The sequence below is a fragment of the Oncorhynchus gorbuscha genome, linkage group LG07 (assembly GCF_021184085.1).
Source record: "Oncorhynchus gorbuscha isolate QuinsamMale2020 ecotype Even-year linkage group LG07, OgorEven_v1.0, whole genome shotgun sequence".
Taxonomy (NCBI): domain Eukaryota; kingdom Metazoa; phylum Chordata; class Actinopteri; order Salmoniformes; family Salmonidae; genus Oncorhynchus; species Oncorhynchus gorbuscha.
In genome coordinates this window covers 21252597-21280177 of record NC_060179.1, presented here as the reverse complement: position 1 = coordinate 21280177, position 27581 = coordinate 21252597, and the positions used below count along the sequence as shown (strand labels likewise).

Below are 27581 nucleotides of genomic sequence, written 5' to 3'. Positions count from 1 at the left end.
GTTGTGGCAGATTGTGGTGTTACGGAGGCTTCTGTCACCCATGATGGAACATCTCATCCTACATCCAGGACAACACTCCTTGGTTTCAGACGGATGCTGCATGTACCAGAATGCTTCCATCTCCAGAATGCTTCCATTGGCGAGGACATTCTCATCTTTACTGTTAAGGTGAGGCTGCAAGTTCTACCAACAAAATATAATCTAGCACTCTGGTACGCTTCAAACCATGAACCCATTCTGTATTCTACATAAGTCAAATGTAATGGAGTCCATTGCCCATGTTGTGAATGGCTGCTGTTCATATGAGGATTTGTACAATGCTAGACATGACCGCCTTGTTGACCTGATAGCCAGCAAGGTGAGCCAAGTCGTCTCACCAACAGCACACATACATAAACATTCTTGTGTAAGAGGAAGCTGGTTTGATGTTGATGTGTTTTCCTGTGTGTTAAATACACCAGATGTTGTTGGCGGTGGTCTCGGCCACGTACACAGGCTTACAGTGGGTGGCCTCCAGATTGCGGGCCTGATAAAAACTAGGGCAAAGCAATTGGCTAAGCTCTGCTCTGTTTCAGCTGTCATGGGCCGCCAAGCTGTTTGGAGAAGGAGGTGCTTTATGTACCCTTGAGTACCATGCATACAGGCATCCTTTTTTTGTAAATTTGATTAGTGGATTCAAATAAAGTATTTAACGTGTGTGTGTGTGTGTGTGTGTGTGTGTGTGTGTGTGTGTGTGTGTGTGTGTGTGTGTGTGTGTGTGTGTGTGTGTGTGTGTGTGTGTGTGTGTGTGTGTGTGTGTGTGTGTGTGTGTGTGTACGTGTGTGTACGTGTGTGTACGTGTGTGTACGTGTGGGTGGGTTGATACTCACAGACACACTGGTCCCCGTCCAGGACGTGTCTCGCCTCGCACTGGTCACACAAATGTCCCCTGACACCGGCCTTACATTCACACTGGCCCTTCAGAGAGTCACACACCAGATGGAGAGAACCTGCAGTACTACACTGACACGCCTCACACTTCCCTCCTGGACCAGACGGGTTCCCATAGTAACCCACTGAACACCTGAGGAAGGGAGGGGTGAGAGAGATGCGGGGGGATGGCAAAGAAACAGTGAGACGGAGAAATAATGGAATAGAAAATGAAAATATAACGTTTGTCTCAGTCTGAGGTGTAGTGATGGCTTCTAGTGACAGAGACACTGACTTTGATCCAACAAGTCACACAGTAGCTGTGTAGTACTCTCTCTTACCTCCACAGTAGCTGTGTAGTACTCTCTCTTACCTCCACAGTAGCTGTGTAGTACTCTCTCTTACCTCCACAGTAGCTGTGTAGTACTCTCTCTTACCTCCACAGTAGCTGTGTAGTACTCTCTCTTACCTCCACAGTAGCTGTGTAGTACTCTCTCTTACCTCCACAGTAGCTGTGTAGTACTCTCTCTTACCTCCACAGTAGCTGTGTAGTACTCTCTCTTACCTCTCACAGTAGCGTCCCTCATAACCAGGCTTGCAGGCGTTACAGCGGAAGTCTCCCATCACTCCCTCCATTGCACAGGTTGGACTGAAGCTAAACCACAACACACACAAACTGTCAAACAGTGCTATACACAAACCTATATCTCCTCACTGCCCCCTGCTGGGAAAAGGTCTGTATTACCAGAGGATACCCATTCACTAAATCCCCCTTGAACTAGAATATTGCCAAGCAGCTTCAGCATTCTAAGAAAAAATATCTTATGAGATTGAATATGTGCTAGTGTGAAATCAGTAGTTGGACTATCTCTTCAAAAAACATACTATGTGTGGAATGAGATATTATCATTTCAACTCCAAATTCAACACGTCACTTATCAGAACATGCGACTGACGGGGAGAGTGAGACAGGTACCTGTTCTCTTTGAGGGGGCAGGCACACAGAGAGCAGTCACTGACGGAGCCTTTCACGTTCCCATAGTACCCAGAGCCGCACACATTACAGTGCTCGCCTGCTGTGTTGTGCTGGCAGCCCAGACATTCTCCCGTGTCCAGGTCACAGGCCTGGCTGTGGTTGTTACACTGGCAGGGCATGCAGGGCTGGATCAGGGGTCTGTTCCCCCGCAGGTTCAGATCAGTCACTGGTTGGCGGTAGTAGCCGGGGGAACACTCCTACACACACCACAAACGCACACCGATGACTGAGACAAAGTTAAATAATAGACTCAAAACACAGTAGTAAGTAGTAGTACATAATAAATGGTGTTGTTTTTGGTGTGAAAATCTGTCTGACCTGGCAGGACAGTCCAGCGTAGCCAGCTGGACACTCGCAGGTCTCTATCAGACATGCCACCTCCAAACCCTCTGACCCCTCCTCTGCCTCTAGGGCCGTATCCATGGTGATATTGGAGATTCTAGTGAAAGACAAACACAATATTTACATCATAGTCGCTTTATAGCGTCAACACAAAAATAAGTGTGTGTGCGCGTGTATGTATGTGTGCGTGTGTGTGTGTGTGTGTGTACTAACCTGCTCTGCTGCAACCCTGTACCATACGAGGCCTTGATGGTGATGTACTCGATATTGCTCAGGACCGCCAAGAAGTCGGAGTGACTCACAGCTTTCTCTGACACAGAGTTGAAATACTTCCAGTTGTGCTGATCAAGAGAAATCAAAGCAGATTTAATTATATTAATTCATTAGTAGGATTTGTAGGCTTTAGCTCAGCCGGATAACAGTCTTACAGCATGCTGGACATAATGGGTTTGAACCCATGGTAGTCCAACTAGTCCAGCTTTAGGTATTGTTTTTGGTGTCCTCCTTACCTCCGTCAGTGGGACGTTCTGACGTGTTTTGACCCTGTTGTCAGGGGCAGGCATATCGATGTAGATGACCTTCTTTCCCAGATGACCCCCCCTCATCAGGACCTGAGGCTCGTAGTTGGCCAGGCCAGCCCCGTCCAGAGCATAGAACGCCACCATGTAGGACAGCTTCCCTCCATACGACAACAACTAACCAGAGAATAAGATGTGTATGTTTATGATTCAGCATCGCTCTCTCACAGACACAAGTAACAGAGGTCTGAGATACACACCTTATTTCCCTGGTAGTGTTTGGGAAGCCTCCAGTAGTAGGGTCCAGGCAGTGTGATGTTTTCTTTCTCCCTGGTGTCCAGCAGCATGTCTGAGGCCTGGTAGTAGACCCCTTCCACACTGCCCTGGGGGTCACGCTGACTGACCACATGCAGCAGCTCTGGGTCAGACCCCAGTGTGATCTGTATGGTAAATATACACAAATGCATGAGCATGTGCATAGACATGCCCACAAACACACAGACACACACACACACAAAGATGCAGCCACACTTATTTGCTTCTCCTACAGTTCTTCATATCAAGAGATCTCACTATCGTGTCATTCAGTTTATTGCAAACTTTTCCCAATCAGTGAAGAACCACTCTTTTTCCTCACACCCCCATAAGTAGGTCTACCGCCAGCTCAGCTGTGCCATCTCTTATCACTAATTAGTACCAGGAAATAAATAGACCCGGCTAGCTACATCTGGGGTCCTTTCAGATTCCTCTGCCTGGGTGGCCCGGGAGGGGGGGGGGGGGTGCCACCTCCGTGTGCCCACGCTAAATGGTACACAGGGCACGTGCGTCCTTGAGCCGCGCACCCAGCGGGCACACCAGGCTGCGAGCAGCAGGCACCGTACGTGGCATCACTAAGCAGCCGGCACACAACAGATGGGCATCCTGTTTAGGCATCTGTCTGGGCATTTCATTTCCTCTTCATTGTGCCCAATTAAAATGAAGCTAATTAGGAGCATTCAGTTCACTCAAGAATAATGAGGATACAGACACTTTTCTTCATCCAGACACAGATGAGAAGAGTAGAGACAGAATACAGCTGACTAGTTACTGTGAGCAGGGACCGAGACATCGCCAGGATGACCTGACCAAATAGCTTAGAACTTCCAAATAACTTGTAGATGATAACTTCCTGGTCATGACACATTATCAGGAAAAACACCAGGCTCCAAGCATGAATCTTTAGATTTGACTTATGCCGTTGGTTAATTGGCTACAAGGTTATAAACAAGCCAGAGAAGACGATTTTGAGCCAAGTTGTTATATTAATGTTTGTTATTTGAAAAATATAAGAGGATTTACCACTGAACAGACCCAAAGTTGAGTTTTGATAGACTTTACTCACATCTGTAGAGGAAGCAGACGGACCATCCCAGGGACCAGAAACGTTCAGCTGCACATAGAAAAATAATGAATAGAGCTGACAAGATTCACTATTCTATCCGACAGACCAGAATATCTGAGACTCACTGAACAACAGAAACAGGGGCTGCAGCAGAAACAGGGGCTGCAGCCGTCCGGGTTAGGACCAGATAGGCCGAAGGATCCCTTCTTACACTCATCACAGCCTCCTCCGCCCACATTGTCCTGGCAACCACAGAACAATTCATTAAAACAGACAACATACATTCGAAAGGACACAATAAAACAAAACACTATTGCAGACCATAACGGATAAGATATTCCCCCATGTGTGTTTACTGCTTGTTTGTAAAACCAGTTTAACCAGAGGTTGCAGTACCTTGCACACACAGTTCCCTGTGTCCTCACAGCTGCACAGGCCCAGTTCCTTATCACAGAACTCCTCTCTGGTGCCGTTGATGTTGCAGTTGCACGCCGTGCATTCTGGGTAGCCCCTGTAGCCCATGGTGCACTGGTCACATTTCTGCCTGGCAAAATCCGGACGGCACAGGCACTGCCCATTGGTGAGGTCACACTGGGTGGCAGAACTGCCAGCCTCACTGCAATCACATGACTAAGGGGGGCAAAGATTAGCTTTTATGAACACCTATTAAGATATGAATGTGCTTATTAATCATTTATGAAGCATCTATGTCGGCCTTAAAAGAACATATATAGGCATATGTAGGCATTATAAAGGCTTATAAAGCTTATACAGTTGTGTTTATAGAGGTGTTTTACCTTACAACCTGCCACAGTGTCGTGACCCCAGTGACCTTCCTCACACAGCTCACACTTCTCTCCTATGGTGTGGGGAGGGCAGATACACTTGCCTGTCGTCGCATTACAGTTTCCGTGGGTGTGGGCACACTCACACTCTGATGGAGAAGAGAGAAAAATAACAGCGAGTGAGCGAGAGAGAAATATACAGAGAGAGAGAGCAAGAGAGAGAAAGATACAGAGAGAGAGAGTGAGAGAGAGAAAGACACAGAGAGAGTGAGCGAGAGAGAGATACAGAGAGAAAGAGAAAGAGCGAGAAAGAGAGAAAGATACAGAGAGAGAGAGCGAGAGAGTGAGCGAGAGAGAGATACAGAGAGAGAAAGAGAGAGAAAGAGAGAGAGAAAGACAGAGAGAAAGAGAAAGAAAGAGAAAGAGAGAGAAAGAGAGAGAAAGAGAGAGAGAAAGACAGAGAGAAAGAGAGAGAAAGAGAGAAAGATACAGAGAGAGAAAGAGAGAGAAAGAGAGAGAGAAAGACAGAGAGAAAGAGAAAGAGAAAGAGACAGAGAGAAAGATACAGAGAGAGAAAGAGAGAGAAAGAGAGAAATGATCAATGAAATGATCAATGAAATGATCAAATATACAGACAACAAACTCCAATTGGCTATACTAAAACTCTTTAACATCATACTTAGCTCTGGCATCTTCCCCAATATTTGGAACCAAGGACTGATCACCCCAATCCACAAAAGTGGAGACAAATTTGACCCCAATAACTACCGTGGAATATGTGTCAACAGTAACCTTGGGAAAATCCTCTGCATTATTATTAACAGCAGACTCGTACATTTCCTCAATGAAAACAATGTACTGAGCAAATGTCAAATTGGCTTTTTATCAAATTACTGTACAACAGACCATGTATTCACCCTACACACCCTAATTGACAACCAAACAAACCAAAACAAAGGCAAAGTCTTCTCATGCTTTGTTGATTTCAAAAAAGCCTTCGACTCAATCTGGCATGAGGGTCTGCTATACAAACTGATGGAAAGTGGTGTTGGGGGTAAAACATACGACATTATAAAATCCATGTACACAAACAACAAGTGTGCCGTTAAAATTGGCAAAAAACACACACATTTCTTCACTCAGGGTCGTGGGGTTAGACAGGGATGCAGCTTAAGCCCCACCCTCTTCAACATATATATCAACGAATTGGCGCGGGCACTAGAAAAGTCTGCAGCACCCGGCCTCCCCCTGCTAGAATCCGAAGTCAAATGTCTGCTGTTTGCTGATGATCTGGTGCTTCTGTCACCAACCAAGGAGGGCCTACAGCAGCACCTAGATCTTATGCACAGATTCTGTCAGACCTGGGCCCTGACAGTAAATCTCAGTAAGACCAAAATAATGGTGTTCCAAAAAAGGTCCAGTCACCAGGACCACAAATACAAATTCCATCTAGACACTGTTGCCCTAGAGCACACAAAAAACTATACATACCTTGGCCTAAACATCAGCGCCACAGGTAACTTCCACAAAGCTGTGAACGATCTGAGAGACAAGGCAAGAAGGGCATTCTATGCCATCAAAAGAAACATACATTTCAACATACCAATTAGGATTTGGCTAAAAATACTTGAATCAGTCATAGAGCCCATTGCCCTTTTTGGTTGTGAGGTCTGGGGTCCGCTCACCAACCAAGACTTCACAAAATGGGACAAACACCAAATTCTGCAAAAATATCCTCCGTGTACAACGTAAAACACCAAATAATGCATGCAGAGCAGAATTAGACCGATACCCACTAATTATCAAAATCCAGAAAAGAGCCGTTAAATTCTACAACCACCTAAAAGGAAGCGATTCACAAACCTTCCATAACAAAGCCATCACCTACAGAGAGATGAACCTGGAGAAGAGTCCCCTAAGCAAGCTGGTCCTGGGGCTCTGTTCACAAACACAAACACACCCTACAGAGCCCCAGGACAGCAGCACAATTAGACCCAACCAAATCATGAGAAAACAAAAAAATAATTACTTAACACATTGGAAAGAATTAACAAAAAAACAGAGCAAACTAGAATGCTATTTGGCCCTACACAGAGAGTACACAGCGGCAGAATACCTGACAATGTGACTGACCCAAAATTAAGGAAAGCTTTGACTATGTACAGACTCAGTGAGCATAGCCTTGCTATTGAGAAAGGCCGCCGTAGGCAGACATGGCTCTCAAGAGAAGACAGGCTATGTGCTCACTGCCCACAAAATGAGGTGGAAACTGAGCTGCACTTCTTAACCTCCTGCCCAATGTATGACCATATTAGAGAGACATATTTCCCTCAGATTACACAGATCCACAAAGAATTCGAAAACAAATCCAATTTTGAAAAACTCCCATATCTACTGGGTGAAATTCCAGTGTGCCATCACAGCAGCAAGATTTGTGACCTGTTGCCACGAGAAAAGGGCAACCAGTGAAGAACAAACACCATTGTAAATACAACCCATATTTATGCTTATTTATTTTATCTTGTGTCCTTTAACCATTTGTACATTATTAAAACACTGTATATATATATAATATGACATTTGTAATGTCTTTACTGTTTTGAAACTTCTGTATGTGTAATGTTTACTGTTAATTTTTGTTGTTTTTCACTTTATATATTCACTTCGTATGTTGTCTACCTCACTTGCTTTGGCAATGTTAACACATGTTTCCCATGCCAATAAAGCCCTTGAATTGAATTGAATTGAGAGAAAGAGAGAGAAAGAGAGCGAGAGAAAGAGAAAGAGAAAGAGAAAGAGAAAGAGAAAGAGAAAGAGAAAGAGAAAGAGAAAGAGAAAGAGAAAGAGAAAGAGAAACAGACAGAGACAGACAGACAGACAGACAGACAGACAGACAGACAGACAGACAGACAGACAGACAGACAGACAGACAGACAGACAGACAGACAGACAGACAGACAGACAGACAGACAGACAGACAGACAGACAGACAGACAGACAGACAGACAGATAGACAGATAGACAGATAGATAGATAGATAGATAGATAGATAGATAGATAGATAGATAGATAGATAGATAGATAGATAGATAGATAGATAGATAGATAGATAGATAGATAGATAGATAGATAGATAGATAGATAGATAGATAGATAGATAGATAGATAGATAGATAGATAGATAGATAGATAGATAGATAGATAGATAGATAGATAGATATGGGAGATAGATAGATAGATATGGGAGATAGAGAGAATGAAGATCAGATCGGAGTGAAACTCAAATGAATGTTAGTTAAAGTTTGGGTAAAGTTTGTGGCCTTACGTGTACACCCTCTGTCCTGGTAGTTGAAGTAACCATGGTAACATCGGTCACATTTGTCCCCCGCCACCCCTGGGATGCATTGGCACCGCCCCTCCTCCTCACATGCTGTGGACACAGATCCTGATTGGCTACAGTTACAGTCTCTGCACCCCTGTCCACTGAGAAGACTGTGGAAGCCCACCTGGAAAACACACAGAAGAAAATACCAATTGTTACTAACTTCCATCAGCTAACCATCTGAATCTTCTTGATTTTCCCTCAAATATATCCAGACATACAGATGTAGGATCTTCAGACTTGATTTTCGATGACAAAAAATGTAGCAACCCCTACAAAATGTCCATGATTTATATTCCACATAATAATTCACATTTCCTGTTGCTGCAGGATTATTTTCCTGCTGAAACAAACTGGCTCAAATTAAGATCCAACATCTGTAAAAATATGCGTATTACTCTATCTGTATCCTTAGTAGAGAGCATGTAGCAGGATGCCAAGAGACACTAGAAGTAATACTTCTCCATGTCCAATGACATCACTATCAGTAGAGGGTCTCACTGTAACCAATCACCTCACAGTTACCATCTAACATGAGCAGGCAGGAAGTACATCCCATCTCCTCTAATATTCCTGGCGGGGGGCTTCATCTGTCTCTATCAGTCCTCTCTGCCAAAGCTGTCAACTCTCAGTCCACATTGGACCCAACGGAGAACCAGGAACCAGACAGTCAGGGCCAGGACGTGGGTCAGAATTTACACCAGCCAGAGCATCTGATTCTGGGATTAGAGAGAAGCTGCTGCCCCAACTTCCCTCCCCATCTCTCTATATCTACATCCCCAATTGGGTTAAATATGGATAAAACATACTGAAAGAGAGAGAAGCCCAAGACTGCTCGCTGTTCTCCCTAGATAAATATGATCTAAATTCATGAGCTTTTGGGTTTGGCTTTTTATTTGAACAGTCCTTTTGGTTCCATTAGAACAGTCCTTTTGGTTCCATTAGAACAGTCCTTTTGGTTCCATTTGAACAGTCCTTTTGGTTCCATTTGAACAGTCCTTTTGGTTCCATTTGAACAGTCCTTTTGGTTCCATTTGAACAGTCCTTTTGGTTCCATTTGAACAGTCCTTTTGGTTCCATTTGAACAGTCCTTTTGGTTCCATTTGAACAGTCCTTTTGGTTCCATTTGAACAGTCCAATAGAACAGTTTTGGTTCCATTTGAACAGTCCTTTTGGTTCCATTTGAACAGTCCTTTTGGTTCCATTTGAACAGTCCTTTTGGTTCCATTTGAACAGTCCTTTTGGTTCCATTTGAACAGTCCTTTTGGTTCCAATAGAACAGTCCTTTTGGTTCCATTTGAACAGTCATTTTGGTTCCATTAGAACAGTGCTTTTGGTTCCATTTGAACAGTCCTTTTGGTTCCATTTGAACAGTCCTTTTGGTTCCATTTGAACAGTCCTTTTGGTTCCATTAGAACAGTCCTTTTGGTTCCATTAGAACAGTCCTTTTGGTTCCATTAGAACAGTGCTTTTGGTTCCATTAGAACAGTCCTTTTGGTTCCATTAGAACAGTCCTTTTGGTTCCATTAGAACAGTCCTTTTGGTTCCATTTGAACAGTCCTTTTGGTTCCATTAGAACAGTCCTTTTGGTTCCATTAGAACAGTCCTTTTGGTTCCATTAGAACAGTGCTTTTGGTTCCATTAGAACAGTCCTTTTGGTTCCATTAGAACAGTCCTTTTGGTTCCATTAGAACAGTCCTTTTGGTTCCATTAGAACAGTCCTTTTGGTTCCATTAGAACAGTGCTTTTGGTTCCATTAGAACAGTGCTTTTGGTTACATTAGAACAGTGCTTTTGGTTCCATTAGAACAGTCCTTTTGGTTCCATTAGAACAGTGCTTTTGGTTCCATTAGAACAGTCCTTTTGGTTCCATTAGAACAGTCCTTTTGGTTCCATTAGAACAGTCCTTTTGGTTCCATTTGAACAGTCCTTTTGGTTCCATTTGAACAGTCCTTTTGGTTCCATTAGAACAGTCCTTTTGGTTCCATTAGAACAGTCCTTTTGGTTCCATTTGAACAGTCCTTTTGGTTCCATTTGAACAGTCCTTTTGGTTCCATTAGAACAGTCCTTTTGGTTCCATTAGAACAGTCCTTTTGGTTCCATTAGAACAGTCCTTTTGGTTCCATTTGAACAGTCCTTTTGGTTCCATTTGAACAGTCCTTTTGGTTCCATTAGAACAGTCCTTTTGGTTCCATTAGAACAGTCCTTTTGGTTCCATTTGAACAGTCCTTTTGGTTCCAATAGAACAGTCCTTTTGGTTGCATTAGAACAGTCCTTTTGGTTCCATTAGAACAGTCCTTTTGGTTCCATTAGAACAGTCCTTTTGGTTCCATTAGAACAGTGCTTTTGGTTCCATTAGAACAGTCCTTTTGGTTGCATTAGAACAGTCCTTTTGGTTCCATTAGAACAGTCCTTTTGGTTCCATTAGAACAGTGCTTTTGGTTCCATTAGAACAGTCCTTTTGGTTCCATTAGAACAGTCCTTTTGGTTCCATTAGAACAGTCCTTTTGGTTCCATTAGAACAGTGCTTTTGGTTCCATTAGAACAGTCCTTTTGGTTCCATTTCCTTTTGGTTCCATTAGAACAGTCCTTTTGGTTCGTTCCATTAGAACAGTCCTTTTGGTTCCATTAGAACAGTGCTTTTGGTTCCATTAGAACAGTCCGTTTGGTTCCATTAGAACAGTCCTTTTGGTTCCATTTGAACAGTCCTTTTGGTTCCATTTGAACAGTCCTTTTGGTTCCATTAGAACAGTCCTTTTGGTTCCATTAGAACAGTCCTTTTGGTTCCATTTGAACAGTCCTTTTGGTTCCATTAGAACAGTCCTTTTGGTTCCATTAGAACAGTGCTTTTGGTTCCATTAGAACAGTCCTTTTGGTTCCATTAGAACAGTCCTTTTGGTTCCATTAGAACAGTCCTTTTGGTTCCATTTGAACAGTCCTTTTGGTTCCATTAGAACAGTCCTTTTGGTTCCATTAGAACAGTCCTTTTGGTTCCATTAGAACAGTCCTTTTGGTTCCATTAGAACAGTCCTTTTGGTTCCATTAGAACAGTCCTTTTGGTTCCATTAGAACAGTGCTTTTGGTTCCATTAGAACAGTCCTTTTGGTTCCATTAGAACAGTCCTTTTGGTTCCATTTGAACAGTCCTTTTGGTTCCATTTGAACAGTCCTTTTGGTTCCATTATAACAGTGCTTTTGGTTCCATTAGAACAGTGCTTTTGGTTCCATTAGAACAGTGCTTTTGGTTCCATTAGAACAGTGCTTTTGGTTCCATTAGAACAGTCCTTTTGGTTCCATTAGAACAGTCCTTTTGGTTCCATTTGAACAGTCCTTTTGGTTCCAATAGAACAGTCCTTTTGGTTCCATTTGAACAGTCCTTTTGGTTCCATTAGAACAGTGCTTTTGGTTGCATTAGAACAGTCCTTTTGGTTCCATTAGAACAGTCCTTTTGGTTCCATTAGAACAGTCCTTTTGGTTCCATTAGAACAGTCCTTTTGGTTCAATTAGAACAGTCCTTTTGGTTCCATTAGAACATTCCGTTTGGTTCCATTAGAACAGTCCTTTTGGTTCCCTTTGAACAGTCCTTTTGATTCCATTAGAACAGTCCTTTTGGTTCCATTAGAACAGTCCTTTTGGTTCCATTTGAACAGTCCTTTTGGTTCCATTTGAACAGTCCTTTTGGTTCCATTAGAACAGTCCTTTTGGTTCCATTAGAACAGTGCTTTTGGTTCCATTTGAACAGTCCTTTTGGTTCCATTTGAACAGTCCTTTTGGTTCCATTAGAACAGTCCTTTTGGTTCCATTAGAACAGTCCTTTTGGTTCCATTAGAACAGTCCTTTTGGTTCCATTAGAACAGTCCAGTTTTGGTTCCATTTGAACAGTCCTTTTGGTTCCATTTGAACAGTCCTTTTGGTTCCATTTGAACAGTCCTTTTGGTTCCATTTGAACAGTCCTTTTGGTTCCATTTGAACAGTCCTTTTGGTTCCATTTGAACAGTCCTTTTGGTTCCATTTGAACAGTCCTTTTGGTTCCATTAGAACAGTCCTTTTGGTTCCATTAGAACAGTCCTTTTGGTTCCATTTGAACAGTCCTTTTGGTTCCATTAGAACAGTCCTTTTGGTTCCATTAGAACAGTCCTTTTGGTTCCATTAGAACAGTCCTTTTGGTTCCATTAGAACAGTCCTTTTGGTTCCATTTGAACAGTCCTTTTGGTTCCATTTGAACAGTCCTTTTGGTTCCATTTGAACAGTCCTTTTGGTTCCATTTGAACAGTCCTTTTGGTTCCATTAGAACAGTGCTTTTGGTTCCATTAGAACAGTCCTTTTGGTTCCATTAGAACAGTCCTTTTGGTTCCATTAGAACAGTCCTTTTGGTTCCATTAGAACAGTCCTTTTGGTTCCATTTGAACAGTCCTTTTGGTTCCATTTGAACAGTCCTTTTGGTTCCATTAGAACAGTCCTTTTGGTTCCATTAGAACAGTCCTTTTGGTTCCATTAGAACAGTGCTTTTGGTTCCATTAGAACAGTCCTTTTGGTTCCATTTGAACAGTCCTTTTGGTTCCATTAGAACAGTCCCTTTGGTTCCATTAGAACAGTGCTTTTGGTTCCATTAGAACAGTCCTTTTGGTTCCATTTGAACAGTCCTTTTGGTTCCATTTGAACAGTCCTTTTGGTTCCATTAGAACAGTCCTTTTGGTTCCATTAGAACAGTCCTTTTGGTTCCATTAGAACAGTCCTTTTGGTTCCATTAGAACAGTCCTTTTGGTTCCATTAGAACAGTCCTTTTGGTTCCATTTGAACAGTCCTTTTGGTTCCATTAGAACAGTCCTTTTGGTTCCATTTGAACAGTCCTTTTGAACAGTCCTTTTGGTTCCATTAGAACAGTCCTTTTGGTTCCATTTGAACAGTCCTTGCCCAGCCAAAGACGCCTCCCCAACCAAACAAACCAACTCTGCTCTAAATAAGCAACAAAATATTATCCCTCTGTCTGTCTCTCTCTCTCCCTCCCTCCTTCCCATATTCCCTCGCTACCTCTCTCTTCCCTATCTCTCTTTGCCAGGGTGTGAGACAGACAATCTGATCGTGCTAATGAATATATCCAAAACATTGGACTGCATTTTGACCAGCTGGTCTTTATTGGAAGGCGGGTGTGGGAAGCGGAACGCAGGGAGGAAAGAAACAGGAGACCTTGGACACCCTCTGAGAACTAAGCGTTCCAATGGACTGGGCTGGAAACTTAGCATGCCTTTCCAAATTCCAAATACTAATTGCAAGGAAAGGTATGGGAATAGGGTGGAATTACACAGAAAATGGAGGGTGGAAGGAAGGGCCTGGACTTTTTCTTGGTGTGACCAGAGACCATAACTAGGGACAATAGTTTTTTTCTGGTAAGAAAAACTCTTGGCCCTATGGTATGTGAGTTTGAAGTTGTGAATATATTATGAAACAGATAAAGATATACAGTCTACATACCTGACACTCGTCACACTTCTCTCCCACTACGTGGGGTTTGCAGGTACACTGTCCAGTGAGCAGGTCACACATGGCCGAGTATGACCCATTTCCATGGCAACTGCAAGCTACACACAGGGGAGAAATAGGAGTAAACAGTCGTTAACGTACATGTTTATAACACCAGGACACTTGCTCCAATTTAATGTTGAAAATAATATCGGTAAGTGGAGAGGTATATCCTAAAATAATCAAACAATTCTCAAAGTGCCATTTTGATGATAAAATCCCGTTTTTTTCATGGAGTATAGACATTACACAGACATGGAAAAGATTGTAGAAAGGTTACTGCAAGGAGGCTGACTTGCAGTATTACGATATTCCCCTAGGTGTCACTCTATCCATTATAAAGAGCTCTTCTACAGTTGCCTTTCATAAGAAGGAAATACACACATTTGAAGTAAATTTGCACATCTATCACAATATATTTGACCATGTTTGATGGTGAAATGAATGCCATTCTAGGTGTTGACTGAATCCATTACCAGCATCACATATCTCACTATGAACATTAGATTCCTATTCTCATAACATCTACAGATTTTCAATGTTGTGGTATGCTGACATTGTCACAAAACCAGGTCTGGGAATGATGCATAATTACCATAATTCTTATAAGACTTCATAAACTGTTCATGAGCTACCTTGAGAGAGCAGGTCCCATACCAGCCTAGTGGTTAGAGCGTTGGACTAGTAACCGGAAGGTTGCAAGTTCAAACCCCCGAGCTGACAAGGTACAAATCTGTCGTTCTGCCCCTGAACAGGCAGTTAACCCACTGTTCCTAGGCTGTCATTGAAAATAAGAATTTGTTCTTAACTGACTTGCCTAGTTAAATAAAGGTAAAATAAAAATATATTGAACAATTATTTATGTAAACACTAGACTGACAGGGGGCGCTGTTTAACTCTCCATAAAAAATATTGTAAACAATATTTTGGAAGCTATGGAAATGTATTTATTGTCTACATTTGTTTTTGACACATGTATTATATAACAGACACCTTAATGAATACTTTTAAATTAGATTATGTCAACTAAACATTAACATTTTCCTAAAAGTATATTATTTGAAACTACTGTTACTGTCCCCACTACAATAAAAAATATAAGCAAATTTGTCCTTTGTCCCATTTAATTGAAATGCTGTAGAATTCCATTCATTCCTATGGAGGACTGCTCCTTCTGGGGAGTACCAAAATGGACGATCAGTGGCTTCAAAGCCTCTCGTTGGCAAATACATAGCATTAGCTATCCAGGGTTTATACACATCATTGTTCGTATCCCGGCAGGGATTGAGCCTAAACTTTGGCCTCCCAGTGCCTAAGGTAACATGGCTGAGTCTGTATTCACGAAGCGTCTCAGAATAGGATTGCTGATCTAGGATCAGTTTAGCATTTTAGATCATAATGAATGAGATTACATGGTCAGGAAGGACCCGATCCCAGATCAGCACACCTCTATTCAGAGACACTTTGTGAATACGGGCCCTGACCCATAACAGATCTTATTGTTAGGAACAGGTCAGACACGTGACGACGCAGAACTAGGTCAAAGTTGAGACTTAATCTGTGAATGGTTGGCCATGTCCTTCACTCAGCATTCCACTGACTGACTAAATGCTACTCAGAAACAAGCAAAATTGTCTATTTCCTGTCTATTTTCACTGTGTAATCTGTGACCTGATTTGGTACATATTATAGATGTACTGCACGTCTAGGTGAAGGATGTTTCTTGTAGTAAATGTGTAACTGTGAGGGGATCTGTGGAAGAATCCTCTATAAGGACAAAAACCATCATCATCATCATCACAGCTCTCTTACCCTGGCAGTTCTTGGCAGTGATGGCGTCACCATAGTAGCCGTCCTCACACCTCTCACAGTCGTCTCCGCTGGTGTGGCTGTGACACTTCAGACACACACCGCTGCTGGTGTCACAGTGGCCCGGCTCCCAGGGGTCCACGTTTCCGTTACACTCACACAGCACACACTCCTTGCCTGCCACAGTCGGGTCGCCATGGTAACCATTAGCACACCTGGAGAAGTCAAAGTTCGAAGATTAACACCTAATATAATAAACTTAATCATACGATTCATGAAATGGTTGAGTCGAGAATTGGTGTATACTGTAACTTAGTTTCACTTATAATACATATTTTTCCATGCAAACTGTTAAGTGTAATTACTAATATGTACTTAGCAACACGTGAAACATGTCTGATTATATAGTATAGGTCTAAGAAGTGAAGACAGGGTCAAACAGACAAGATTAGGTTTAAGAACATTTGGTCTACAGACCTCTCACACTTAGTCCCAGTGTAGCCCTGCTGGCACTGGTCACATGTCACCTGTCCAGGGCCCTCCAGGAGACAGGTGGGGCTGAAACTGAAGAAGAGACCAGCATGGTGAATAGACAGGAGTGTTAGGGGGAGTCTAGATGACGTATCACTAAGAGCTACAGATTTTACGATGATGATTTGTGTTTCTATAGGGCTTTTCTTCAACTTGAAGCATTTCATATTGTGTGGGGGCAGAACTCACCTCTTATCTCCACTACTAAAATTGTTCCACAACTACATTTATGCTTCATATCTATTCACACAATAAAGTATCTGGGGCGGTTGAATCATTCTGTTGTTGACATAAGAAGCTTGACCTAGTGCACATAACATTAGGAACACCTGCTCTTTCCATGCCATGGACTGACCAGGTGAATCCAGGTGAAAGCTTTGATCCCTTATTGATGTCACCTGTTAAATACACTTTGAGACAATTGAGACATGGATTGTGTATTTGTGCCATTTGTCAAGAACTGCAACACTTCTGGGTTTTTCATGCTCAACAGTTTGTATAAAATACTTTTAATGTCAAGGTGTGTTTAAAGGCGAAGTCAGGTGCAGGAGAGCAGAGTATGATAAATGAAGCGCACTTTATTATAGTTCCAAACCGGGAGCACAACAAAACAAACGCGCTCAAAAACACGGAACAATAATGGAAAGAGCTAAAGAACATCGCTTGACATGAAAACAATTACACACAAAACATGATGGGAAACAGAGGGTTAAATACAAGTAGATTGATTGGGGAAATGAAAACCAGGTGTGTATGAAAACAAGACAAGACAAATGGAGATATGAAAAACGGAGCGGTGATGGCTAGAAAGCCGGTGACGTCGAACGCCGAACGTCGAACGCCGAACGCCGAACGTCGAACGCCGAACGCCGAACGCCGAACGCCGCCCGAACAAGGAGAGGAGACGACTTTGGTGGAAGTCGTGACATTTAAACTGGAAGAACTTGTCCCGATTGGTATTTTTAAATCACTGATGAAGGATCTTGATACTGATTCACTGACTTGTCAATGTTTTTAATTTGCTGTTTTTGATTTTGTTATACTCTTGTGAATTCTATGGTTTTTACTAGATTACTTGTAGTTTTTCATGTTGTTTGTCTGTCATTTTTGTCATGACTTGGTGCTGCCTATCTTGGCCAGGACGCTCTTGAAAAATATATTTTAAATCTCAATGAGCCCTTCCTGGTTAAATCAAAAGAAAAATAAAGAATGGTCCACCACCCAAAGGACATCCAGCCAACTTGACACAACTGTGGGAATCATTGGAGGTAACATGGGTCAGCATCCCTGTGGAACGCTTTCCACACCTAGTAGAGTCTAACAAATTGAGTCTGTTCTGAGGGCAAAATGGGGTGCAACTCAATATTAGAAAGATGTTCCTAATGTTTTGTGCACTCAGTGTGTAACGGCCAAACTCTCCACCACTCAGCGCCCACACACATGTGACCTATCTATCGCCACGGAGAGGGTTTCTAGAATCTGAATGAATGGTACATTGGCACAGAGTTGACACAGTCACTCACTTGTTCGTCGCCACTATCAGCGGGCAGGCACATCTCTGGCAGTCCTCTGGGGTGCCCTCTGTGGTGTCGCCATAGTAACCGGGAAGGCATTGGTTACAGTGGGGCCCAGTGGTATTGTCTGTACAGTCCTGGGGAATGATTTAAGGCAACAGTGTCCCAATTAAACTTGTTCCTGCTCTGACACACATGCCCTTACACTGCCATACACTCCATAGCAACCACAATCTCTTGGGATAAAACCTCCACTGCCATGTTAAAGGGATAGTTCGCTTTTTTATTTTTTTCCAACTTTAAAAAACTGTTTGGATGACCACCCTAGGTAAGTAAGATAAAACTTTGAAATGTGAACTACCCCTTTAAGTGCAACAAACTGCTAAACCTAACCGAATCAAAGTGAATCATCTTCACGTATTCAATTGAACATAGTAGCTACTGGGTTTAGCATGATTTTTGATTTACATTGTATATTGACAGAATGAATGCCTGGCAGTAGCCATTGGATAATCATTGCTTTGTCACACGCCATTTAAACACCTAACACAGCATTACTCGGGATTAACTTGTCATCCAATAGGGGGAGGAATTCATTTGAAACCCAAACCCGAATTAATTTGAGCCCAAACTGTTCACTATAAAGCCGTGCACTGTATAGGGAATAGGATGGTCGGCTCGAGCCAAACGTCGTACGCTATATAGGAAATAAGGAAGTCATTTTAGACCCAGAACAGTGTCCCATTATATGGCTGTCAACAAACACAGCTCAATCCAGGAAGCTTCATACTGAGGGTTTGTTCATTGGTTTAGCCTCTAGCTGTGAAGTGAAGCTCAAACTAGTTTAGAGGTTAGCTAGTGCAGATGTTAGGGTCAGATAAACGACTGGAAGTGACCATGTCCTTATTTTACAAAGATGGTGGTGGAAGTAGATGCGATCACGCTTAGATCCCACAAACAAGCCATAGATGTATGGTATACCTATCATAGGAGGTTGGTGTTACCTTAATTGGGGAGAACGTGCTCGTCTTAATGGCTGGAGCGGACAAGGTGGAATGGTATCAAACACATCAAACACATGGTTTCCATTTGCTCCGTTCCAGCCATGATTATGAGCCGTCCTCCCCTCAGCAGCCTCCACTGATATCTATGGGTCATATTCCTACGTCTCTGGCCCCTGTCTAAACATGACGTGGGACAGAAAGGTGACTCGCCGGACAGACTCCATTGACAGATGTACGGAATACATTTATGGTATATCTACTTCTCATATGTCTACGTCTCTGGCCCCCCGCTGTCTAAACATGACGTGGGACAGAAAGGTGACTCGCCGGACAGACTCCATTGACAGATGTACGGAATACATTTATGGTATATCTACTTCTCATATGTCTACGTCTCTGGCCCCCCGCTGTCTAAACATGACGTGGGACAGAAAGGTGACTCGCCGGACAGACTCCATTGACAGATGTACGGAATACATTTATGGTATATCTACTTCTCATATGTCTACGTCTCTGGCCCCCCGCTGTCTAAACATGACGTGGGACAGAAAGGTGACTCGCCGGACAGACTCCATTGACAGATGTACGGAATACATTTATGGTATATCTACTTCTCATATGTCTACGTCTCTGGCCCCCCGCTGTCTAAACATGACGTGGGACAGAAAGGTGACTCGCCGGACAGACTCCATTGACAGATGTACGGAATACATTTATGGTATATCTACTTCTCATATGTCTATGTCTCTGGCCCCCCGCTGTCTAAACATGACGTGGGACAGAAAGGTGACTCGCCGGACAGACTCCATTGACAGATGTACGGAATACATTTATGGTATATCTACTTCTCATATGTCTATGTCTCTGGCCCCCCGCTGTCTAAACATGACGTGGGACAGATAGGTGAGACTCACCAGACAGACTCCGTTGATGTCACATTCTGTAGCGTGGTCGTTACACTCACACTGGAGACAGTTACCTCCGAACAGGATCCCGCCGACGCGATAGAATCCAGATGAACAGAACTACAAACACAGAGAGAAACATCATCATTTTGCGGTCACTTTTACCCAAAGTCACATAAAATAAGAACGGGTATTCAGACTATGCGGCACAGCTTTCGACGACATAGACTGACCAGGTGAATCCAGGTGAAAGCTATGATCCCTTATTGATGTCACTTATTAAATCCACTTCAATCAGGGGAGGAGACAGGTTAAAGAAGGATGTAAGGCCTGAGACAATTGAGATGTGGTTTGGGAATGTGTGCCATTCAGAAGGTGAATGGGCAAGACCAAAATATATTTAGTGCGTCTGAAAGGGGCATGGTAATAGGTGCCAGGCACACCGATTTCTATCAAGAATGGTCCACCACCCAAAGGACATCCAGCCAATTTTACTGTGGGAAGCATTGGAGTCAACATCGGCCAGCATTCCTGTGGAACACATTTGACACCTTGTAAAGTCCATGTGGCTGTTCTGAGGGCAAAATGGGGGAGTGGAACTCAATATTAGGAGGATGCTCCTAATGTTTTGTACACTCAGTGTATAACATGATTTAGAAGTTGTGTTTATCTGAAGTGATCTATAGTAAACACATGTATTGAAAATATATGGATTATCTGAGAATCGAACCCACAACACTGTTGCTCTTCTAACTCTAGCTAACTTAGCCATCTGAGATGCATAATGCGGTTTGCTTTTACAATGGATGCTGACACAGCACAAGTCATTAACTAGACCAGACACATACAGTAGGAAACAGTATCAACCCGGCCACCGTCACGTGATCTGGGTGTTTACCTCACAGGATGTGCCCAAGTAGCCCCAGGGGCACTCACACTGCTCCACGTCCCGGGCCTGGACTGGGTTAGCAGCCCTGATGTCTGCCATGTCCAGAGATACGGTGCTCAACCTGAGTGCCCCCTCTGCGCTGGCATTGAGGTGGCCTCTGATCCTCAGTCCGGCCAAGTCCGCCAATACGGTCATGAGCTCGTCCCTGTCAACCCTCTGGCCTGTGTGTAGGTCTACGAAGCCCTGCGGTAGGAGCTCCACGGAAACAAGCTGCTCCCGCAGGGGCGTCAGGAAGAGCTGCTTGGGGGGCGTCTGACGCAGGGTTCTCCCATTCCCCTGGGGACGCATCCAGACAAGGCATTTAGCAACAAATGTTGATTTATATTAACGGGGGTTGGTATGCCCATCCTTAGGAATGGTTCTAGATTTAGGGCTGATTCGGGTGATTCCATAATGGTAATCAAATCTATAATGGTCTAGAAGTTTCTTTTACTGTAAACTAGGTTCACAATCTTGCATTCCACAGCTAATATCAGAGCCAGGTGGAATACATATCCAGTTAGCACAATATTAACTTACCTCAATAATCAAATCAAACTGTGATGGCAGAGAATTGTCCACATTGTCCACAGAAACATCATAGGCCACAGTGTAGTTTAAAAGCCCTCCATATGATGTCAGCTTCACAAAGCAATGGGGAAAAAACGAAAAGGGGAAAATTGTACAAATAAAGTGTTAGACTCAAGAAAACATTACCTACAGCAAATATGCAATAGTCGAAATTCGTTACACTAAATATTGAAGTAAAACCAGGCCCACGGGGATGATTGCTGCCTCGATCTTTCTCTCCCTCCCTCCAGATATTAAGGCCATTCCAGAAATAATGACTAATTCTAATTAATTAATTCTAATCACTGGAGGGACTAATGGGTACAGTAGAACACACACGACAGGGTTCTAATGAATGGAACCTCATTAATTTGGCAATTAATAAAGTGCCCGGCCCTACTTGACTATAATTACAGGGCACCCTGTATTAACAGACAGTGGGAGGAAAGAAGAGGGACTACAAATGATGAGTGGGAAAAGAGAGAGACAGGGGGAGTAAGAGAAGATAGAGAGGAGAGAGAGAAGTAGGGGGAGTAAGAGAAGAGAGAGAGGAGAGAGAGAAGTAGGGGGAGTAAGAGAAGAGAGAGAGGAGAGACAGGGGGAGTAAGAGAAGAGAGAGAGAAGAGAGAGAGGAGAGACAGGGGGAGTAAGAGAAGAGAGAGAGGAGAGAGAGAGGAGAGACAGGGGGAGTAAGAGAAGAGAGAGAGAAGAGAGAGAGGAGAGACAGGGGGAGTAAGAGAAGAGAGAGAGGAGAGAGAGGTAGGGGGAGTAAGAGAAGAGAGAGAAGAGAGAGAGGAGAGACAGAGGGAGTACGAGAAGAGAGAGAGGAGAGAGAGAGGTAGGGGGAGTAAGAGAAGAGAGAGAGGAGAGAGAGAGGAGAGACAGGGGGAGTAAGAGAAGAGAGAGAGGAGAGAGAGAGGAGAGACAGGGGGAGTAAGAGAAGAGAGAGAGGAGAGAGAGAAGTAGGGGGAGTAAGAGAAGAGAGAGAGAAGAGAGAGATGAGAGACAGGGGGAGTAAGAGAAGAGAGAGAGGAGAGAGAGAGGAGAGACAGAGGGAGTAAGAGAAGAGAGAGAGGAGAGAGAGGTAGGGGGAGTAAGAGAAGAGAGAGAAGAGAGAGAGGAGAGACAGAGGGAGTAAGAGAAGAGAGAGAGGAGAGAGAGAGGTAGGGGGAGTAAGAGAAGAGAGAGAGGAGAGAGAGAGGAGAGACAGGGGGAGTAAGAGAAGAGAGAGAGGAGAGAGAGAGGAGAGACAGGGGGAGTAAGAGAAGAGAGAGAGGAGAGAGAGAGGTAGGGGGAGTAAGAGAAGAGAGAGAGGAGAGAGAGGGGTAGGGGGAGTAAGAGAAGAGAGAGAGGAGAGACAGGGGGAGTAAGAGAAGAGAGAGAGGAGAATGAAAATGAGAGAGGTAGGGGGAGTAAGAGAAGAGAGAGGGGAGAGACAGGGGGAGTAAGAGAAGAGAGAGAGGAGAATGAAAATGAGAGAGGTAGGGGGAGTAAGAGAAGAGATAGAGTAGAGAGAGGAGAGAGAGAGAGGAGAGACAGGGGGAGTAAGAGAAGAGAGAGAGGAGAGAGAGAAGTAGGGGGAGTAAGAGAAGAGAGAGAGGAGAGAGAGAGGAGAGACAGGGGGAGTAAGAGATGAGAGAGGAGAGAGAGAAGTAGGGGGAGTAAGAGAAGAGAGAGAGGAGAGAGAGAGGAGAGACAGGGGGAGTAAGAGAAGAGAGAGAGGAGAGTGAAAGAGAGAGGTAGGGGGAATAAGAGAAGAGAGAGAGGAGAGTGAAAGAGAGAGGTAGGGGGAGTAAGAGAAGAGAGAGAGGAGAGTGAAAGAGAGAGGTAGGGGGAATAAGAGAAGAGAGAGAGGAGAGTGAAAGAGAGAGGTAGGGGGAGTAAGAGAAGAGAGAGAGGAGAGAGAGAGGAGAGATAGGGGGAGTAAGAGAAGAGAGAGAGGAGATAGAGAGGAGAGACAGGGGGAGTAAGAGAAGAGAGAGGGGGGAGTGAGAGAAGAGAGAGAGGAGAGAGAGAGGAGAGACAGGGGGAGTAAGAGAAGAGAGAGAGGAGAGAGAGAAGTAGGGGGAGTAAGAGAAGAGAGAGAGGAGAGAGAGAGGAGAGACAGGGGGAGTAAGAGAAGAGAGAGAGGAGAGTGAAAGAGAGAGGTAGGGGGAATAAGAGAAGAGAGAGAGGAGAATGAAAATGAGAGAGGTAGGGGGAGTAAGAGAAGAGAGAGAGGAGAGACAGGGGGAGTAAGAGAAGAGAGAGAGGAGAATGAAAATGAGAGAGGTAGGGGGAGTAAGAGAAGAGATAGAGTAGAGAGATGAGAGAGAGAGAGGAGAGACAGGGGGAGTAAGAAAAGAGAGAGAGGAGAGAGAAGTAGGGGGAGTAAGAGAAGAGAGAGAGGAGAGAGAGAGGAGAGTCAGGGGGAGTAAGAGATGAGAGAGGAGAGAGAGAAGTAGGGGGAGTAAGAGAAGAGAGAGAGGAGAGAGAGAGGAGAGACAGGGGGAGTAAGAGGAGAGAGGAGAGTAAAAGAGAGAGGTAGGGGGAATAAGAGAAGAGAGAGAGGAGAGTGAAAGAGAGAGGTAGGGGGAGTAAGAGAAGAGAGAGAGAGGAGAGTGAAAAAGAGAGGTAGGGGGAATAAGAGAAGAGGGAGAGGAGAGTGAAAAAGAGAGGTAGGGGGAGTAAGAGAAGAGAGAGAGGAGAATGAAAGAGAGAGGTAGGGGGAGTAAGAGAAGAGAGAGAGGAGAGAGAGAGGTAGGGGGAGTAAGAGAAGAGAGAGAGGAGAGTGAAAAAGAGAGGTAGGGGGAATAAGAGAAGAGATAGAGGAGAGTGAAAGAGAGAGGTAGGGGGAGTGAGAGAAGAGAGAGAGGGGAGAGAGAGGAGAGACAGGGGGAATAAGAGAAGAGAGAGAGGAGAGTGAAAGAGAGAGGTAGGGGGAGTGAGAGAAGAGAGAAGAGAGGAGAGAGGGGGAATAAGAGAGAGAGAGAGGAGAGACAGAGAGGGGGAATAAGAGAAGAGAGGAGAGAGAGAGAGAGAGAAGGGGGAATAAGAGAAGGAGAGAGGGGGAAAGAAGAGAGGGGGAGAGAAGAGAGAGAGGTAGGGGGAGTGAGAGAAGAGAGAGAGGAGAGAGAGAAGTAGGGGGAGTGAGAGAAGAGAGAGAGGAGAGTGAAAGAGAGAGGTAGGGGGAGTAAGAGAAGAGAGAGAGGAGAGTGAAAGAGAGAGGTAGGGGGAGTGAGAGAAGAGAGAGAGGAGAGAGAGAGGTAGGGGGAGTAAGAGAAGAGAGAGAGGAGAGTGAAAGAGAGAGGTAGGGGGAGTGAGAGAAGAGAGAGAGGAGAGAGAGAGGTAGGGGGAGTAAGAGAAGAGAGAGAGGAGAGTGAAAGAGAGAGGTAGGGGGAGTGAGAGAAGAGAGAGATGAGAGTGAAAAAGAGAGGTAGGGGGAGTGAGAGAAGAGAGAGAGGAGAGAGAGTAGGGGGAGTGAGAGAAGAGAGAGGAGAGAGAGAGTTAGGGGGAGTAAGAGAAGAGAGAGAGGAGAGTGAAAGAGAGAGGTAGGGGAGTAAGACAATAGAGTGAGAAGAGTGAAAGAGAGAGGTAGGGGGAGTAAGAGAAGAGAGAGAGGAGAGTGAAAGAGAGAGGTAGGGGGAGTAAGAAAAGAGAGAGAGGAGAGTGAAAGAGACAGGTAGGGGAGTAAGAGAAGGGGGAGAGGAGCGTGAAAAAGAGAGAAATACAGTAGCAAGAGAGACAGAGAGAGATAAATCTATAGGGAGAGCAGAGGCCTATTTCCTCCCTCCTGTGGGGATTGTGAAATCAATTTGTCCCAAGCTAATACATGCAGGTCATTAGCTAGCTGAACATCTCATTGTGACGGACAACTTTGTGTTCAGGAGGAATACAGCAACTCCATAGGTGAGAGTTTAGCGTTGGTAGCATAGGTGCAATATACTGTATGTCAGCAAAACGCTTACCCTGTTCCCCAGGAAGCAAAACGCTTACCCTGTTCCCCAGGAAGCAAAACGCTTACCCTGTTCCCCAGGAAGCCCTCCGGAGCGGCCCAGGTAGACACAAAACGGTACGACTGGATCATGGTGATGCTGGGGACAATGAGGTTGTTGTCGTCATCAGTGAGGGGTGCCGTGTAGATGGAGACGCTTTGGGTAGGAAGGAGCCATCCATTGGAGTCAACAGTCTATGGGCCAGGAGGAATTTGTAATGAGAACATCACAGGCTGATCCAATTTACCGGTTATGTGTTATTGAGTTCTACAGTATCAAAGAGTTTAACGGCTCCCAACAAAACCATGTGGAACCATTGGAGTTGGTTGCTGCATATTGTGGATATTCTTGTCCAAAGGAACAACTAAGTAATTAAATGGATGTGTGGATGAGAGTATATTTGGATGTGGGAGTTGCGGTGTGTTACCTGAAACAAAGACCAGGGTGAACTCTCACACACGTCAGACACACCGAAGCAGAAACACTCTGTGCATCCCTCAGGGTTACGGTCCTCCAGGTTGTAGAAACCCTGCTTACACAGGTCACAGTTGGCCCCCATCACGTTCTCCTAAGTCACACACACAGTGGAGAAGATCAGTTTAAGGGGATTAGTTTGGTAGGAACATTCAGGGACAATGAGCACAAGACTGTCTTAGCCTGTTGAGCTAAAAACCTAGGCATTAGCTCAGGGAGCTAAGGCAAGTCTTCAGGTCTTCAGGCAAGGTAACTCATCATGCAAGTGTTACCCTATATTACCCCAGTTTTACCTTGCAGATGCACTCTGTGCAGGGGTCGATGTTGAGGCTGCCTTCCAGACTGCACTCACAGCGTGAACACAGGGGGAAGTCCCTGTAGCCAAAGGCACAGCGTTCACAGCGCTCACCCACAAAGCCCTCTTTACACAAACACTGCCCTGGGTTCAGACCTGCACAGCACAGTCAATACAGCACAGTTAGCATTGATCAATTAGCACAGTCAATACGGCACAGTTAGTGTAGTCTAGTTAGCACAGTCAATACAGCACTGTTGGCATAGTCTAGTTAGCACAGTCAATACAGCACAGTTAGCATCGTCCAGTTAGCACAGTCAATACAACACAGTTAGCATAGTCCAGTTAGCACAGTCAATACATCACAGTTAGTGTAGTCTAGGTAGCACAGTCAAAACAGCACAGTTAGCATAGTCTAGTTATCACAGTCAATACAACACAGTTAGCATAGTCCAGTTAGCACAGTCAATACAGCACAGTTAGCATAGTCTAGTTAGCACAGTCAATACAGCACAGTTAGCATAGTCTAGTTAGCACAGTCAATACAGCACAGTTAGCATAGTCTAGTTAGCACAGTCAATACAGCACAGTTAGCATAGTCTAGTTAGCACAGTCAATACAGCACAGTTAGCGTGGTCTAGTTAGCACAGTCAATACATCACAGTTAACGTAGTCTAGTTAGCACAGTCAATACAGCACAGTTGGCATAGTCTAGTTAGCACAGTCAATACAGCACAGTTAGCATAGTCCAGTTAGCACAGTCAATACAACACAGTTAGCATAGTCCAGTTAGCACAGTCAATACAGCACAGTTGGCATAGTCTAGTTAGCACAGTCAATACAACACAGTTAGCATAGTCCAGTTAGCACAGTCACAGTACAATAAAATCAGTACAGTTCCGTGTTTGTACCTTTCTCCAGCTTGGCGTGGTTGTCATCTCTGATGCAGGCAGGAGTCAAAGACCCCCTCATGTCACAGCCACACTCCACACATGGGTTCTCACTGTAGGGCGACACCTACACACACAGACACACACACACATATATACACGCACACCCAGGAGGAAACAAATACACCATTTTATTTTTTATTTTTTATTTTACCTTTATTTAACTAGGCAAGTCAGTTAAGAACAAATTCTTATTTTCAATGACGGCCTAGGAACAGTGGGTTAACTGCCTGTTCCAATGACCATTCACATTCCACACAAGGTACACACTGAAATTAAAAGGTTAATAAATCGCCATTCATCCATCCGAGCAAGGACCATGATACCAATGTAGTTCCACTGTACAGTCATTCTAGGACACAGCAACAAATAACTCCATTATCTTTCGTTGGGCCACAGAACCAAAACTACAATGTAGAAAGAGGAGGAAGGGAAGCGCTACTAAGGTACACAATAGTACATTTTGGTAGACAGAAGGTGCTCTTTGGTCAAAGGGGTGAATTGGTCATCAAAAAGAAAGGAGGACCAAGGCACTCTTCATATAATGAATTAAAATGCCTTTATTTGTATGGCATGTTCAATAGAAGTTTCGTCATTTTAAAACTTTGTTTCCATTGAACATGCCATACAAATAAAGGCATTTTAATTCATTATATGAAGAGTGCCTTGGTCTTCCTTTCTTTTTGAAAACTACAATGTGTTTGTAATCAGGACCACACACACACACACACACTGATTTTATTGTCCAATCACAGA

The 27581-nt window shown here is 44.0% G+C and overlaps 1 protein-coding gene across 1 annotated transcript in view; it reads right to left on the bottom strand.

Annotated features, from left to right (window-relative positions):
- The window catches only part of LOC124039618 (laminin subunit alpha-1-like), a 76595-nt gene that overhangs the window by 24251 nt on the left and 24763 nt on the right, over positions 1-27581 (bottom strand). The window contains exons 9-30 of the mRNA XM_046355777.1: positions 26787-26892; positions 25874-26031; positions 25534-25674; positions 25136-25300; positions 21103-21204; positions 20533-20859; positions 19644-19754; positions 17735-17862; positions 16158-16244; positions 15684-15895; positions 13824-13930; positions 8297-8477; positions 4984-5120; positions 4583-4816; positions 4276-4428; positions 3066-3245; positions 2797-2982; positions 2501-2628; positions 2264-2384; positions 1886-2142; positions 1475-1564; positions 870-1063 (exon numbers count right to left, since the gene is read on the bottom strand). Coding sequence (XP_046211733.1) covers positions 870-1063; positions 1475-1564; positions 1886-2142; positions 2264-2384; positions 2501-2628; positions 2797-2982; positions 3066-3245; positions 4276-4428; positions 4583-4816; positions 4984-5120; positions 8297-8477; positions 13824-13930; positions 15684-15895; positions 16158-16244; positions 17735-17862; positions 19644-19754; positions 20533-20859; positions 21103-21204; positions 25136-25300; positions 25534-25674; positions 25874-26031; positions 26787-26892 — 3505 coding nt within the window. The remainder of the gene's footprint in view (positions 1-869; positions 1064-1474; positions 1565-1885; positions 2143-2263; positions 2385-2500; positions 2629-2796; positions 2983-3065; positions 3246-4275; positions 4429-4582; positions 4817-4983; positions 5121-8296; positions 8478-13823; positions 13931-15683; positions 15896-16157; positions 16245-17734; positions 17863-19643; positions 19755-20532; positions 20860-21102; positions 21205-25135; positions 25301-25533; positions 25675-25873; positions 26032-26786; positions 26893-27581) is intronic.